Here is a 15053-nt window from a genome sequence, read left to right on the forward strand (position 1 = left end):
AGCCAGAAGGCCAGAGGCCGTGACAGGGCTTCCCCCACCCGAGGCGAAGGCTCTGGCCTCCAGGATCGCGCCGGAGGGTCTGGGCTGTTCCCGAACCCACAGAGGAACGGAGGCGCCGAGCCCGCAGGACACATCTCCGCGGAGGCGGGGGCGGGCCCTGTGAAGGCCGCAGGCCCCAACCCTGGCCGGGAAAGGGCTGTGCGGCGACCCCAGCAGGGGAGCGAGCGGGCGGGCGGGCGACGCGGCCCTCAGCCATGGCGGGGCCCGACCGCTCACCTCTGAGGTTTCCTCCGCGCCCCGGGCGGGCGAGCTCTCGCGAGAACGCAGAAACGCGTGACAGGCAACCCCACCCGTCTGCCCAAGTCTCGCGAGCGCTTTAGCCGCCGCCGCTTCCGGCCGCGATGTCTCGCGAGAGGCGGGGCAAGGCCAGGCCCTGCGCGCCCGCGCCCGCCGCCTCTCGCGAGAGCCCCTGCGCTGGGCGCTGGGCGCCCCCGTGCCGTGCGCGAGCTTGCCAGTAGCCGGACGCGGCGGGCGCCATTTCGGGGAGCCGCCGCTGCCGCCAGAGCCGGGGCCCAGCCCGGGTCCGGGGACCGCCCGCCACGGTCGCGCCGCCCCTCGCCGCCTGCCGCCCTGGGGCTGGCCCAGCGGCGCCGTCCATCCGAGGTTTAGACGCCTGGAGAGGGCTCCGGAGCCCTCGGGCCCATCCCCCTCCGTCAGCGCAGCCAGCGCCGGGACCGGGAGCCGCCGCCGCCGCTGGATCTTGGGCGCCCGAACGCGGACAGCACCCGCCCGCGGCGCAGGTAACTGCTGGGCGGGGAGCCGGACCGCGCCGCCGGGGGAGCCGCGGCCTGCCCCGCGGAGTGCTGTGGCCCGGGCCTGCGGGCGGCCCGGAAGGCCTGCGCCCCTCCCGCCGCTATGGCCGCCTCTCTCCGGCTAGTCGGCCCCGTCCCTCGCCCTTGGGGACTGCCTCCAGCCTCCCCTTTTCAGGGTCCGGAAAGCCCGGCGGGGTGTCCCCGCCCCGAGGCCGCGGCCTGGCTGTGTGGGGTTCGGTTGTTCCTATGGCCACGTAGCGGGTGGGTCCGGCCGTCCTCGCCGCGGCGTTGTCCCTCCCCGCCTGCCCCCGCGATGGCGCTGTGCGGAGGCACCGGCACTGGCCGGCGCGGGGCTCTGGCTGTGCTACCGCGGCCGGAGCTGGCGGGGCCCGGGCGAAGCGGTGGGGAGCGGCTCCGGGGCTGTTTGCGTTGGGAGACGGGGCGGGGGATGGGGGGGGGGGGGGAGCGGCAGGCGGCTCTCGGGGCCCGGCGGACGGCGCTTCGGGCGGGGCGGGCAGGGGCTGCAGGAGGGCGCGGGAGAGGCGCGGTGCTTGGGGCGGGCGGGCGCTAGCCTAGCCGGGCGTTGGAGAATCCGCAGGCGGTGAGTTCCCGTCGGCCGGGCGGTGTGCGGAGGGCGGCGGGGAAGCCCCTCGAGGAGAGGTGTGTGTGCTGCCGGGGGCTGAGGTTCCCGCCTCGGCCTTCCCCCTGAACCTCCCCGATGGTTGTGCAGGAGCCTCATTGCAAAGCAAGAGGGGAATTGTCATTTTCTGGAATTTCCAAAGCAAATAATTTCGAGGAGAGGACCTTCTGAAACTCCTCTTGTGTAACATAACACAGCCAAAAGGGATGGAATCTGTTTTCAAAATACTGGCTAGATCAGTAGCAGTCCCTTTAGGTGTTCTGTAGACCCGCAAAGCTTCAAGTGTAGTTCAGTCCTTGTTTGTGTTGATGTTTTGGGGTCTGTTGTTGTTTTGTTTGTTTGTTTTCCACAGAGATGTCAGGTATATGCAGCGCTTTAAGCAAGCTGAAAGGCTTTTATGAAAATTATTTTGAGTTTCTAAAATGTTAAATGAAAGATACTTTAAAATACGTCATGATTTTCTACTCTTTTGACTTTAATAAAGACTCTTACGTGTGGTTTTTTTAAAATAACTTTATATGTAGCATCGTTATATGCATTACATGAATTACAAAGTCGATAGTAGGTCTGTGTTGCATGAACAGAAAGTATTCTGATAAAAACATAGTATTGTACCAATGAAAGTGTTTTGTATGGAGTACAAAGGGCGCAGATTGCACGGGGAGAGACCAAAGGTCCATGTAACTCGGGATCTTCTCTCTGATGGTGGCCAACAATAAATGCCTAGGAAAGAATAGAAACACAGGGCAAGAGTACAGTGATGCTTCTCTCTGTGTGCTCTTAGTCGTCAGCTAGTTGTGGTTCAGGGTCACAAGGCATGTCTTTGTTTAATGAAAAGCTTTTTCTGTAAACTTTTGTGCTTTTTTGTTTGGGGTTTTTTAAACACTGCGTGTGGTTTTTGTTTTTGTTTTTTTTTTTCTTTTTTTTTTTTCTTTGTTAGCATCCACAGTGCTCTGTAACAGTGAATTCCATGGCTTAATGCTGTGTGAATAAGGACCTTTGTTTTGAACCCACTGGATGATAGTTCATTCACTCTTTATTATTTGGGTGAATGCAGTAATAGTCATTCCCTATTTGCTTTTCCATGCCACTCATGATTTGGCAGTCCCTACTAGAGGGCCCCCATCCCCCTCCTTTGGCCACCCCTCTTCAGGTTGAAGAATCCCACCACAGGTGTAGCTGGACATGTTAGCTAAATTACACATATGAAAATGTAATTGTAGGTGGGAGTTGTCACGTGGGGATTTTCCTGGGTTTGGCCTGGTGCTTTTTCATGGTCATAATCATACTGATGTACTTGTTAGTACCAAATACTGATAGAGCAGCGGTGAATTAAATCATATGCATGTATGTAGATGACTTGAAAAGCTGAATGTAAATACTTTAGTAAACAGTAAGATTGAGCCATTACATATAAATTAAGGGTGATCGTGTTTGTAAGTAATAGCACTGTAGCCCAAGAGGTAATAATTTTAAAATGGGGTTAGTGTGTCTTGGTTAAGTAACTGAGTATGAACTTCCAGTACTCTGGTATTGGTAAAGGATTATGTTTTATTCTTGATTGTATTAATGGGCGATGGTCAGATGTGGGTAGGGGAGTGACCTGATTCTTACATGCTGTACAGCTCTGGTATAATATTCTCAATTACGAGTGAACAGCTTAAAGGATCTGGAAATGTTGGAGTGATTTCGTTATGCTGGCCAAGTCTCTGGACAGCACACAGTTCCTGCAGCAATGCCTGTAACCAAGGTGCAAGAATTAACCTGCATAATTAAAATCCATTCTATGGCACACATGCAGGAAAATCTTCTCTCTTGGGCTGTCTGACTTGGATCAAGAGGCCTGGCTGTTCTTAAGCTTAGGAAAGAAAAAAAAAAAAAAGGAGACAAACTGTTTTATTAAAAGTTTTGAGGAAGTTGAGCCTCTATACTTTAATGCAGAAAGTCTTGAGAGGTTCTTAGTATCATACCTGTATGGGGAAAGGAAATCAAATGTCAAAGGGATCAGAGTGTAATAAACACAAAATTACATTAGGGGATTGAAGTTGAAAAATAAGAGGAACAATTTAAAAGAAAACAAAACAAAAGCTTCTGGTGACTAGTGTTATGTGGCACGGTGGATCTTTTTTGTCTGGAGCCTGAAGTTCCAGACTGGATGGTTGTTGTGTATGCTTTAGTAGCTCTTAATGCTTGAATCATAACTGTTTCTCCTGTGGCCCCCATTATGCAGGAGGCCACCTTTCTTGAAGGACCATAGTGCTCACTTTAAGTCTTCAGATTAGTAAATGTGATATTAGCAAATTGCTAGGAAGCCGTGAACAGGTTTGCCTGAATGTTTGTTCTGTGGTCTTCTCATGTCTCTCTTGGGTCCTTTGGTCAAGCTCCAGTACTTCTGAAGGTGGCTGTCAGACCTGTGTTTCTGTGTCATAAATGAGCTGTCCTCTTTGTTTTCAAAGAAATAAGTGGAATACCTCTGGGGTTACCACTGGCTCAGTGTGTTCAGTAGCATTTTGTTGTTTGCAGCTGTAATTGTTTTCTGTTGTGTTCTTTATCATCTCACTGGGCAAAGCTTCATTCCAGTTCTTGTTGGAAATGTCTTCTGAGACACTGCTCTGTAAATTTGATCCAATTCAGTGATGGCCTCTTAAGCAAAAGCCTTTGGAATATAAAGTACAAGGGTGTTTTCTGTCTCAGGTGGATTTTGCTTCTCCTTTCAGGTGTCCTGAAAAATGGCTGATGATATTGATATTGAAGCAATGCTTGAAGCTCCTTACAAAAAGGTGAGAAAAATGTGCCAGTGAGGTCCTCTTTACCTTAATTTAGCATTATTCATGAAACTACTGCTGAACTGTAAACTAACATCCCTGGAGCCCTCATGATTTATCTTATTGGAGATGCATTACATGTAACTTACAAGTAAATATATACTGTTAATGTAATTATATTGTGCAGTAGTTTCACTTCAGCGTGATGAATAAATGCCCATCTATCTCTCTTTGTAGACTTGCCTAACGATATCTCACCTCTACTCCCATGAATTCACCTTTGATTCCAGTGTGAACTGTCAATCATAAGGTAGTAATTGAGTGACGTATCGCTGTACCGTGGTCCCCTAGGTTTAAAAAGAAAAAAAAAAAACCAAACAAACCAAAAACAACCACCCAAAAAACCAAAACCAAAACAAATAAACAAGAAACCAAAAACCTCTCCTAAAATTGCCAAGTCCAGTTTGGTATAGCAACAAGGTGAATGCAGTGGTTTGGGAAAACAGCAGGGTTCCAAGAATAACCTTTTCACCAGTCCCTTGGCAAGTAAATATTTGAACGGTCTGCTCAGTGCAAGAAGAGTGAGACTTGCTTTTAATGCAGAAGACTGGTGGCGGTTAATCTTTTAACAGGGCAGATGGAAATCAATTGCTGAGTGAACGAATTTATGGAAATTCTTGGATCCCTGAATAGAACGTTCTTAGCAAGTAAAAGACAGTATCACAGTCTGCGGTGTCATTCTAAAATAAGCTCTTGTATTCTTCTGTCCTAGTTGTTTAATTAGGAAATGTCAATTTTAATGCAAAATTTTTATCAATTAGTGTAGTGATGTCTCTTACCTAAACCAGCAGCAAATGAATACTGTCTTTTTTTGTTTTTCACCAAATGGTGGTGAATTGTTAACATTATGCATGCTTTAGCACTGGTTTTGCAAGAAATGTATATTCAGTTTAAGTTGCTTAGGAATTGTACTTTTGATGTAACTGATGTGATTAAACTGTAAAGTATATAAATTATATAGCAGCTATTGTTAGTCTATTCTGCAGTGTTTATTACAACCATGTCATGAATTTTGGATGAGCATTTGTAAGTTTTAAGCGGTATATTTAGTTTATGTAATCTTTAGCAGTTACGTTAAAATCTTGAAGAGAAGTTTGTAAATTGTTATGTTAAAATTCTTGTGTCCTGGTTTAACATGGATATTTTCCATGTAAACAGGTATGGAAATAGGGAATGTTTAGGCTGGACTGGTGGATTATTGATGACTTTCTTGGGAGTCGACGTTACTAAAGCAGTGTGAATCCCTGTTTGCTTCAGGGCGAGATGTGTGACAGAGGTGACATCAAGCTCTTACAACCCTTCAACGAAAATGAGTGAAGATCTCGGGAATGGCATCGGTCACAGGAAATCCATAGTGGCTGGCTGCTAGCATAGCCACTGGGGCTTAGGCAGAGATATAGCCTTGGTACTGATCAGAGGGGCACACAAACACAAACCTGAAACTTCCTCTTACATTTTATAGAAATAACATTTAACCACTTGAGTGCTGAATTCTACAGGATAACTTGCTCTCTAAACCATGTAAGGAAGTATCTACAATTTAATATACACTTTTAAACGATGTAAGTCTTGTATTTTGTAATTGTATGACTTAAATTTAAGCAGCAAAGTGGTTAAAAATGCCTACTTAAATTTTCTAAATCTTTCCACGTTAAACTGTAAACAAATAATTTAGTATTAAAATTTTTGTTTTGTATTTTCTTATTCCTATTCCCATTACCCTTTGACCACTTGAAATGTTTCCGCTTCGTCCTCACGATGTTCTTCTATCAACCCTGCTTAGGATGAGAACAAATTGAGCAGTGCCAATGGCCACGAAGAACGCAGCAAGAAGTAAGTATTTTCTCAGTTCTCTGCATTTGGGAGGGATGAGGCTGCTGATTTTTGTGAACTTCTGAATGCATGTCAGTAGTGTTAAGGGAAATAAAATGGAAAAGCTTGATACTTGCAATTGCAGCAATTATGAAATTTTCTTTTGTTCACAAATGTAGTTCTATGCCCTTGTCACTGATGTCATCAAAGTTGTGGAAACGTTTAGTGTTAGCATCAGATAAAAGTAAAGACTTGGTAGGTTCAGCATATTTAATTTCTTTTTTGTTGTTTTAGCAATGCAGTGGATCTTGCATTTAGGAAATGTATTTGGTGTAGAATTTTATGTGATTTGGAACAGTGCAAAGCATTTAAAGATACCAGTGCTTTCTTGAAAAGGTTTAGGCTGTTGGATCCCCTCCCTCTCCCCCATTCAAAAAATCTCTAAATTTTTTGTTTCTAATGTAAACTTTGTAAAACTATACTATAACCTCCTTAAAGAACCAGAGTACAAGCCCACCATCTTCAGAAAGCATAATTCCAGGGTCTGAACACCTACTGATGACCCAAACAGTCTGGAATCAAATCAGAAATTTGAAGAGAAATGCCTTGTGTAAGAGTCTCTTAAATACCCCAAATAAATGGAAGGTTTTTAGGTTTGTAAAATAAATTCCTCGCCTTACAAGCGTTATTTGATGATGAGATAGTTGATGTAGGAAGAATCATTATGAATTTGACAGTTGAGTAAACAGTTACCAGTGTGTTTTTGTAATATATTGCTAACTTAAGAAGTTGGCATATATGCTGTTGTCATTTGCTGAAATTATACAGATGAAATGCTGAAGGGATCCAAAGAACATTTCTTCCCAGGTGTAAATATTTGGGAAATGAGAAGTCTAATTCCAATATCAAACTTATGTTGGAATCTAATGATGTAAAATTGATTCTACCTTACATCTGTGTTCTAAACAATACTGTGAACATCATTCTCATGCCAAATATGGAGACCCCTAAAACCCCATTAAAACCAGCTGTTCCCATTTCTTTAAGTTCTGAATTTTTTTTATTGCTTTAAAATATATGTATGGCATGTAGAGCCCTGCTTTCGTTTGGAAGGCTAGACTCAAAATAAGCTGGGATCTGAAAGAAAACCAGTGGTTTTTAAATTTTAAAATTGGTTCTGACCTTCGTTTATAGTAGAATGACGAGAAGACTAGAACGTATTTCAGTTCATTTTCTTAGTTGCTGTAACCTCTCTAAGACTAAGCAATGATACGTTACCTTTTTGCCCGTGGTCCCATTTTCAGGTTGGACCGTATGCTCTGAGTTTGTATTTCTAATTCAGAAAAGCAGTAAACTTAAGTTTAGAAATAACTTATATTACTGTAAAGTAGAAGAAAGTCAAGGTTTTTTGCTGCTGTTAGTCTTGCAATGTTATTTGTTGTGTGGAGTTTGGCCTCTTCTGCTTTCCTAATTGTCCCCTTGTGTCTGTTCAGAAATGTTGCTCCTGTGATATCTCCCCATTTCAGTTTTCAAGTTAGCAATTGCTCGAAGGTTAGTTATTCTTGCACAGCCGTTCTCTGATAGTATGAAGCTTTTTGTCACAGAAATTTGATTTGATACAGCTGTTGTTCTCCTAAACCTTTTAAGAACAAACTCTACCTTTTTGTGTGTGACTTGTGACAGTGTACTCTTGCTGAAGACTAAGGTGTATATAGGCTGTGCAAGACTTCTTGCTTTGCTTATCAGTTAAATTGTTTGGAGCATCAGTATCTAGAGGATATTCTTTATCTACTTCAGTTGGACAATACTGAAAGAACATTCAAACTGTCAGGAAAACCGTAATTCACAGCAAACACCAGTAGCTAAAAAGTTAACGTTAGATTCAGTGTGTAGCTTTCAATAATCGTCAAATCATACTAAATTTCTGTTTTAGAAATTGGATTAAGAATCTGCGATTTTACTAGACTGTGTAATCATGATTGGAAGGCAGAATGTGCGTCTTGACTGTTAGGGGTCACAGAATCACAAACTGGTCAGGGTTGGAAGGGCCCTCTGGAGATCATCTAGTCCATCAAGTGCCTCAGGCTTTCCTCATAAGAAAGATGCCTCAGTCCCCTCATCATCTCTGTAGCATCATTGCTGCACCCTCTGCAGCAGTTCCCTGTACTTGAACCAGGGAGCCCAGAACGGGACACAGTACTCCAGATGTGGCCTCCCCAGGGCAGAGCAGAGGGGGAGGATGACCTCTCTCCACCTGCTGGCCACACTCTTCTTGATGCCCCCCAGGATGCCATTGGCCTTCTTGGCCACCAGGGCACATTGCTGGCTCACAGTCATCCTGTTGTCCACCAGGACTCACAGATCCCTTTCCACAGAACTCCTCTCCAGGAGGTCAGCCCCAACCTGTACTGGTGCATGGGGTTATTCCTCCCCAGATGCAGTACCCTACACTTGCCCTTGTTGAATTTCATTAGGTTTTTGCATGCAAAGAGGGTTCAGCTCACTTTTGGATAGTGAATAGTTGCTATCTTTACTGAAGACTAGTTGCAGTTATTTAATTACTGGTACTGGCCAGTATATTGAGCTATAGGTAGCATTTTTCAGAGCTTTTATGATAGTGAGGGTTTGAGGGTTTTACCTTAAGGTGATACTGGTAAGTGATGGATCCAAGGAGAGAAAAAGGCTATGTGTGCCTAACTGTTACAAACTGCATTACAGTAGGAAGTGTGGTTAAGTGATGTTGATGCAGATCATTCTGGATTTCTGAGTGGTGACATCTTAATGGAGATTGTGAAGCTTCTGAATATCGGGTTTTGATGCAGCAAATTCTCTGTCCATACAAAAATATTAGAGAAACTGATGGGGTATTGTAGGTAAATAATCAATTAAAAACGAAGTATTCCAGGTTTTAAAATCAAATCACAAAATGTTTCTCTTGAGAGATAAATACTAAGATAGTTTTAATGGGTCTTCCTAGGTGGACATTGAAGAGCAAAAGCTGCTAGTGGTGATAAGGCTCAGTTAGATGTGGTAGCCAAGAGATTTTTACTTTGTAATTTAAATTATCTAGAAGTCATTGTTTATACATGTCCATAGAAAGTAACAGGGATGAACTTTTTTAAATGGGGGAGGTGGGGGTGAGGCACACAAAGTTTTTAAGTGTATGAGTGACCACTTCGGAAAAAGATGGTGTATGTAATCAGAAGGCCCAAAAGGAGAAGAGGAGAAATTCAATAGTAAAGGATGTTTTGAATTTCGAAAGTTCAGCAGCAAAGTTGATTATTCCCAAAATGTAGTTTGAGGTAAGTTATTGTCTTAGGTAATTGCTTGAGCATCTGTTTTAATGTGTATGTTAAGCGTGCATACATACATTTTTAAAAACCAGGAGAGTGTAAGGGCTTCTATGGTCCAAGACTGAGATAGAGGAAGAAAAAAATTGTGGGTAACCCAATAGCAGTCTGCCAAGAATGGAACAGTGGCTCAGTGGTTTTCAAATATTGAGGTATAATTGACTTAGGAAACTTAAACTTTTAAAATCTGTAAGTAAAAAATTGTGAAGATCTGCAGCTTGCCCCAAACCTGTAAGAGCTGCAGACTTAGAAAAACAAGTGGCTTACAGATGAGATTAGCAAGTAGGAAGCAAAACTCTTAGGCAGTGTGTTAAGACTGGTATCAGGGAGTATCAAGAGAAAACAACCTTCCTTTCCCTCAGACCTGCCTCTTCCTTTGTTTTTGTTATGTTTTGTTTTACTTTTCTGTAAAAATATAATTTATTCTTAGCATCTTGATGGTGTATTTAAAGTATGTTTGAAAGACATGGAGTGCTGCATTTAGTATGTACTAGAACTAATGCAGGAAATATTTTTTTTTCAGTCCTTTTGCTCTTCCTGGAAGCAAAATTACAAAATTAAAAGTGCTTTGGAGCACTTTGCTCACGATAAATTTTAAAACTGCTGACATGCTTGCCCACCCATTTAACAAAGCAAACTTGCCTAAAAGCCAACAGTTAGATATTTTTTCCTATCAATGTCTGTGACATCATGTTAGAGGAACTGTGGAATGTGAGGTAAATCATAACATTGAGCCACGTGTGTAAACTGAAGTTATATTTTTTTCTTTCTCAGGAGAAAAAAGAGCAAGAGCCGAAGTCGGAGCCATGACAGGAAGAGGAGCAGAAGTAAGGAACGCAAACGGAGCAGAGATCGGGAAAGGAAAAAGAGCAGAAGCCGGGAAAGGAAACGGAGCAGAAGCAAAGAACGCAGACGCACCCGTTCTAGAAGTAGAGATCGCAGATTCAGAGGCCGCTATAGAAGTCCCTAGTAGGTTATTTATATAGGGTTGCATGTGTGCTGCTTCAGTGTATGATGTGGAGGCTTAAAGTTTCACTCTCTGCTTTCTAAATTGGTCACTAACCATCTCAGAAAAGAAGGTGAGAGGTTAAGGTTGAAGAACGTCAATAAATATGGAGAGAAAAAGAGGAGGACAATAAAGTATCCAGTTCCTCCTGCTAGTTTTCATTCTTATCTGAACACAGAAAGATGCAAAAGCAAGTGAAAGAATCTGTACAACTGACTAGAAAACAAAGTTTATCACAAAATTAAAATAACAAGCAAGTTTTCTGCTAATTATCCTAATTATCTTCAGTATATGATCCTGATGGTTTAACTGTCGAAAAATGAATAGTAATCTGTGACTTAGGTTACATGCTCATAAAACCTTTTGCTTGTGTTACTGAAGGTTTTTACTGGGTTGCTGCTCTTAAACACTTATTGCGTAAGCGCTTCCTGTGTTTATGCATCCAGACTGGAAGTGTCTTGTCTTAGTAATGCTCACGTGTTGCATATTTGCCCTGCTTTTTCTGAAACTTGTTCAGAGGCTGTGGAAGAATTCTTCAGTTCCTCTCAGACATTTGGCTTGATAGAACTTCTGGTATAGGTGGTTCCTGACAGTTGTAAATCACTTCTCAAAACCCCTTTCTTTCATTGGTATTTATTCTGTGTTTCCTATCCTCGCCTTTGCTCCCTATTACCTCTTTTTGCCTTCAGAGAAGCGGAAAAACAGAACTGGGCTGTATGCTTGGGTTTCATTGGTTACCTGAGGCTTCTGTTTGTGTCTGCTTTTGTCCGGGCCTCATCTCAACTGTTGTCAAATCTCAGAATGAGACATCATGTCAGAAGCAGGCATTTGAAAGGGATGAATTTTTAATCATGGCATGTAATGTCACTGTCAATGGAGAAATCTCTCTCGAGATGATTGAGAATACGGTGTTTACCTTCTGATAAATTGCAGGCTTTTACAGTTTCCTGCACATGGTTTTTAGGTGGCTGGGTCCCAATCCAGGGAACATGTTCCTCTTGGTACTCTCAGCATGCAAACAAAAAATGCCTGAGGTCTCAGGGTCTCATTTTGCACTAAGTCACCGGGATGTTGGCATTTCATAATGAAAACATACTGCAACTCCTGTGTTTGCTCAGATGCAGTGGCATCCTCTGCTTCCATCAGTCCTGTGTACTTGAGGATCATAGAGCATATCACCCCTGCTTTTACTTTGTCTCAAGTAGCAGGCCTGTCAGAGCCTCTGTAAAGCTGCTCTGGGCTTCAGCTCTGAAGATTTCGGCTGCGCACAGTTGGCAGCTCTTTGGCACCTGTAAGATTACAGTAGCTAGTTGCGTTGTGCCAGTGCCACTGTCGTGCCTCTAAACTTCCTCCTAAACAGAGTACCTTGATCAAGATCTTCAGCCTTCTGTACGTCAGTCTTCTCCCTCCAATGTGATACCTGGAGAAATTTGGGAGTTTGTCTTCCAATCTTTGAAAATAATTTCCTCAAGTAAAGATTGAAAGCATGGATATTACTACAATAACCCATGCCTGTTATAATGCATCAAGATGTGTTATGCCGGAAGGTAAATGATTGTGAGGGGTCTTTTTCATTGTTCTGATACTCTTCCATAGTTATTCTGGGCAATTTCTCTGGTATTGAGAGACAGGGAACAAAAAGGCAAGATAAATTAGTATCCCTTGAGGATACGAGGTTGTGCTTATTGGTTTGGCAATGTTCTGTTCTCTGCTTCACTTGGTTAATTGTTGCTTTCATTTAATGAAATAGAATTTTAGCATTTAAAATAGTTTAGTGGAAGACTGGTGTAGGGCAACTACATGCATCCCAGAGGATTGGTGTACTGATTGTTGTGTAGCTAGCAATTGGCTGTTGTTCACTTGTAATGTCATTAATCGAAAAAACTTGACCAAGTATGCTTGCTTAGATACCTGTCTGACAAATCCCAGCTACTGCTAATGTACAGTAGAAGTCTGTCCTGTTGCTATTCTGGAACCAAGAATTTGGGCAGAGCTGCTAGGGAAAAAAGGGTTATTACCTGGGGAACTGAAAGTTCATCATAATTCTCCTGGACTTTGTTAGCCAGAGTTTGCCTTGTGTGGGACTTTTGTTGGGAGTCTTGGCTATGACTGAGCAGGTGAAAACTGGTATTTTACTGGCTATCTTATGACCTGACTATTGTTCTTGGGCCATGTGGTTTAAGAAAACACATACATACCCTTCTTTTGGCTATTACACAGGACTTAGTGCATTTGTTTTAAGAAGAAGGTAACCCCTAGACCTAAAGATAAATTGCTTGTGACTCGGTGCTTATGTACGTGATAGCAGGAACTGGGCAACAATTGCAAAGACTTCTTAGGCAGCAGCAGGAGAGAAGAAAATTCCCTTGATCTACAGCTTTACAAGCAATTCTGCTTAGAAAAACCCAAAGAAATGCATCCCACAGAATTGAAAAAGGGTCTTCAGAAGGTAAATTGGGCCATCATCTTGCCCTAGCAGCTTTCTGCTCAGTCTGTTCTAGTGGTCTGTTATGGCTTTAGTTTGCTGCAGTTTTTTAATGTTTCTCCCATGAAGTCACATAAATAAGATAACTACTTATTTGTCAAGAGTGAAAATGAAAGAGATTTTTGGAGTTGTGTGGCTGTGTTTGTATTGTTTTTATTTTTTTTTTTTTTTTCTGGAATTTATGCATGTATTTTGAAGCTGTTATTGTGTGTCTTCTCTGGTATTTTTTCATTAGGTTTAGACAAACTCTTAAAACATTCCTTGCACTGTTTCCTTAAAAATTTGTGGTCTTGGTAATTGACCATCATTTAGTTGGTCTGCATGTTAATATACTGGAGTTACTGTAATTGGTTTGTCTTGCTGCCTTTGAATTGAAATGGAGAACACAGTGTTCTGCATCAGGAGTTGTGAACATGCAAGATAATCCCATCTCTGATAAGTCAGCCTCTGGAATTAGTACCAACATTTCCAGATGCAGCTTTTGGCGGTATGTGTCATAGACATTGGAGAACCTGAATGGATGCTCTCATCAGTCGTTTGTCTGAACTTGAGTAGTAGATGGAGTAATTTACCCTAGGCAAACAAACAAAAAAATCTGTTCTGATCAATAGTGTTCTCATCTCAACATGTGCCTGTTTTTTATGTCTGATTTTCTCTTAATAAGTAGTTTCTAAATGGTCTTTTTTTCTTTATTTTTTTTTTCCAGTGTTATAGAGGGCCATATTTCCCTTGCTTTAACCTGGCCAGCACGGTTTTGGATCTTGGCCCACTACTTCCACCTGTGTCATGACATGTTTAAAAATGGGCATCCTCCTCGTTATTGTGGATGCTGAGTTTAACTATAAGCATTACTGCTCCACTGAGTAGCAAGAAGACGTTTATCAGACAAATTGATTGACTAAATGGATTTAGTGAAAGACTACTTAATGTCTTCAGACTGCCATGTCTTTCAGGGTGTTTTCACATCAATTTATAGCCACAGCAGAAAGAATCAATTCTGTGCAGATGGAAAGACAAACCCCCTAGCATTCAGTCTGTGCAGCAGTGCCTCTGCCGTTCGGTGGATATACAGGAAGAACGTTAACAGGTGTTGTTCTTTACCTTGTATCTACAAGGAGATCAAGTTCAGGGAGAACATGATAGGATGAATCTTACTATTCATGTCACAGTCTGTTACCCTGTGCCACAATAACTAGCAAGAGGACTGTCCTTAACATGGAAGCAATTTGGGCAGATTGCCATTTGTTCTAACAGCCTCTGTGAAGCCTGGAGAACTAAAATTAGATTCAGGCAAGAGATTGGATTCCTTCTGTGGTGACATGTCTATATAAGGTTAACTGCTGGCTTTTGATGGCTCTGTGTTTTGATGTCAATTAAGAACTTTAGAAGCTGCATTTACATATTTGTAGCACTTTATTGGCTAGTGCTGTGACAATACTAGTGAATGTGTCCCTTGCAGATGTGTGCAGGGATTTGCTTTGGTTTCCACTTGCATCTTAAATTTCATGACACTTTCAGTTTTAAAATGTTACACTTGAGCAAGTCCTGCCAGCACAACTTTGCTCAAACCTCTGAGACTGAGTTTCAGGCCATTAAGGCCATTTGCAGTCATCAGTAGGTAGAATATGCATGTGCACAAAAAAAAACCCCGAACCTAAACATGTAAAGAATATTACAACAGTAACTGTAGCTCAGAGTATTTTGCACATATAAATGTGCCATGTCTGGCTGGCTCATGGTTCAGTTCTTCCTTGGAGTCGTGCATATTCTGGGTTTTGGGATGTAGACAAAACTGAGCAGGGAGCATATACTGTGCCTTATGGTTTGGAGTGCTGCACGTAGCTTATGCATGCTATGGGTGCTGCTAATAGAAAATGTTTACAAGTTCAGGTGCAGGGGTGGGTGAGCACTTGCGATATAATGTGAGTACAGACAGGAAATTCTGAATTCAGGTACTTTGGTGAGTAATGTCTGTCTTTGCTTTTCTTGTAGTTCTGGTCCGAAATTCAACAGTGCCATCAGAGGGAAGATTGGTCTGCCTCACAGCATCAAATTAAGGTTTCTGAGTTTCCTCTACTTTTAATTGCATCATAAATGGCTTTTGTTTAAAATCAGACTGGTAT

At 42.7% G+C, this 15053-nt stretch overlaps 1 protein-coding gene across 2 annotated transcripts in view; it reads left to right on the forward strand.

The window, feature by feature from the left end:
* The first annotated feature begins 533 nt into the window (after positions 1-533).
* Positions 534-15053, forward strand: part of RBM39 (RNA binding motif protein 39) — a 30510-nt gene continuing 15990 nt past the window's right edge. Inside the window, exons 1-5 of one of the 2 annotated variants that reach the window (XM_082491042.1) lie at positions 534-800; positions 4170-4232; positions 6061-6110; positions 10214-10408; positions 14923-14988. In XM_082491042.1, the coding sequence (XP_082347168.1) occupies positions 4182-4232; positions 6061-6110; positions 10214-10408; positions 14923-14988 (362 nt within the window). In that variant the 5' untranslated portion in view covers positions 534-800; positions 4170-4181. Of the gene's footprint in view, positions 801-4169; positions 4233-5666; positions 5683-6060; positions 6111-10213; positions 10409-14922; positions 14989-15053 lie in introns of those variants that run through there. The other variant, XM_082491043.1, reaches the window with a different exon arrangement.

This window comes from Vanellus vanellus, assembly GCF_965231255.1.
Source record: "Vanellus vanellus genome assembly, chromosome: 15".
NCBI classification, from domain to species: domain Eukaryota; kingdom Metazoa; phylum Chordata; class Aves; order Charadriiformes; family Charadriidae; genus Vanellus; species Vanellus vanellus.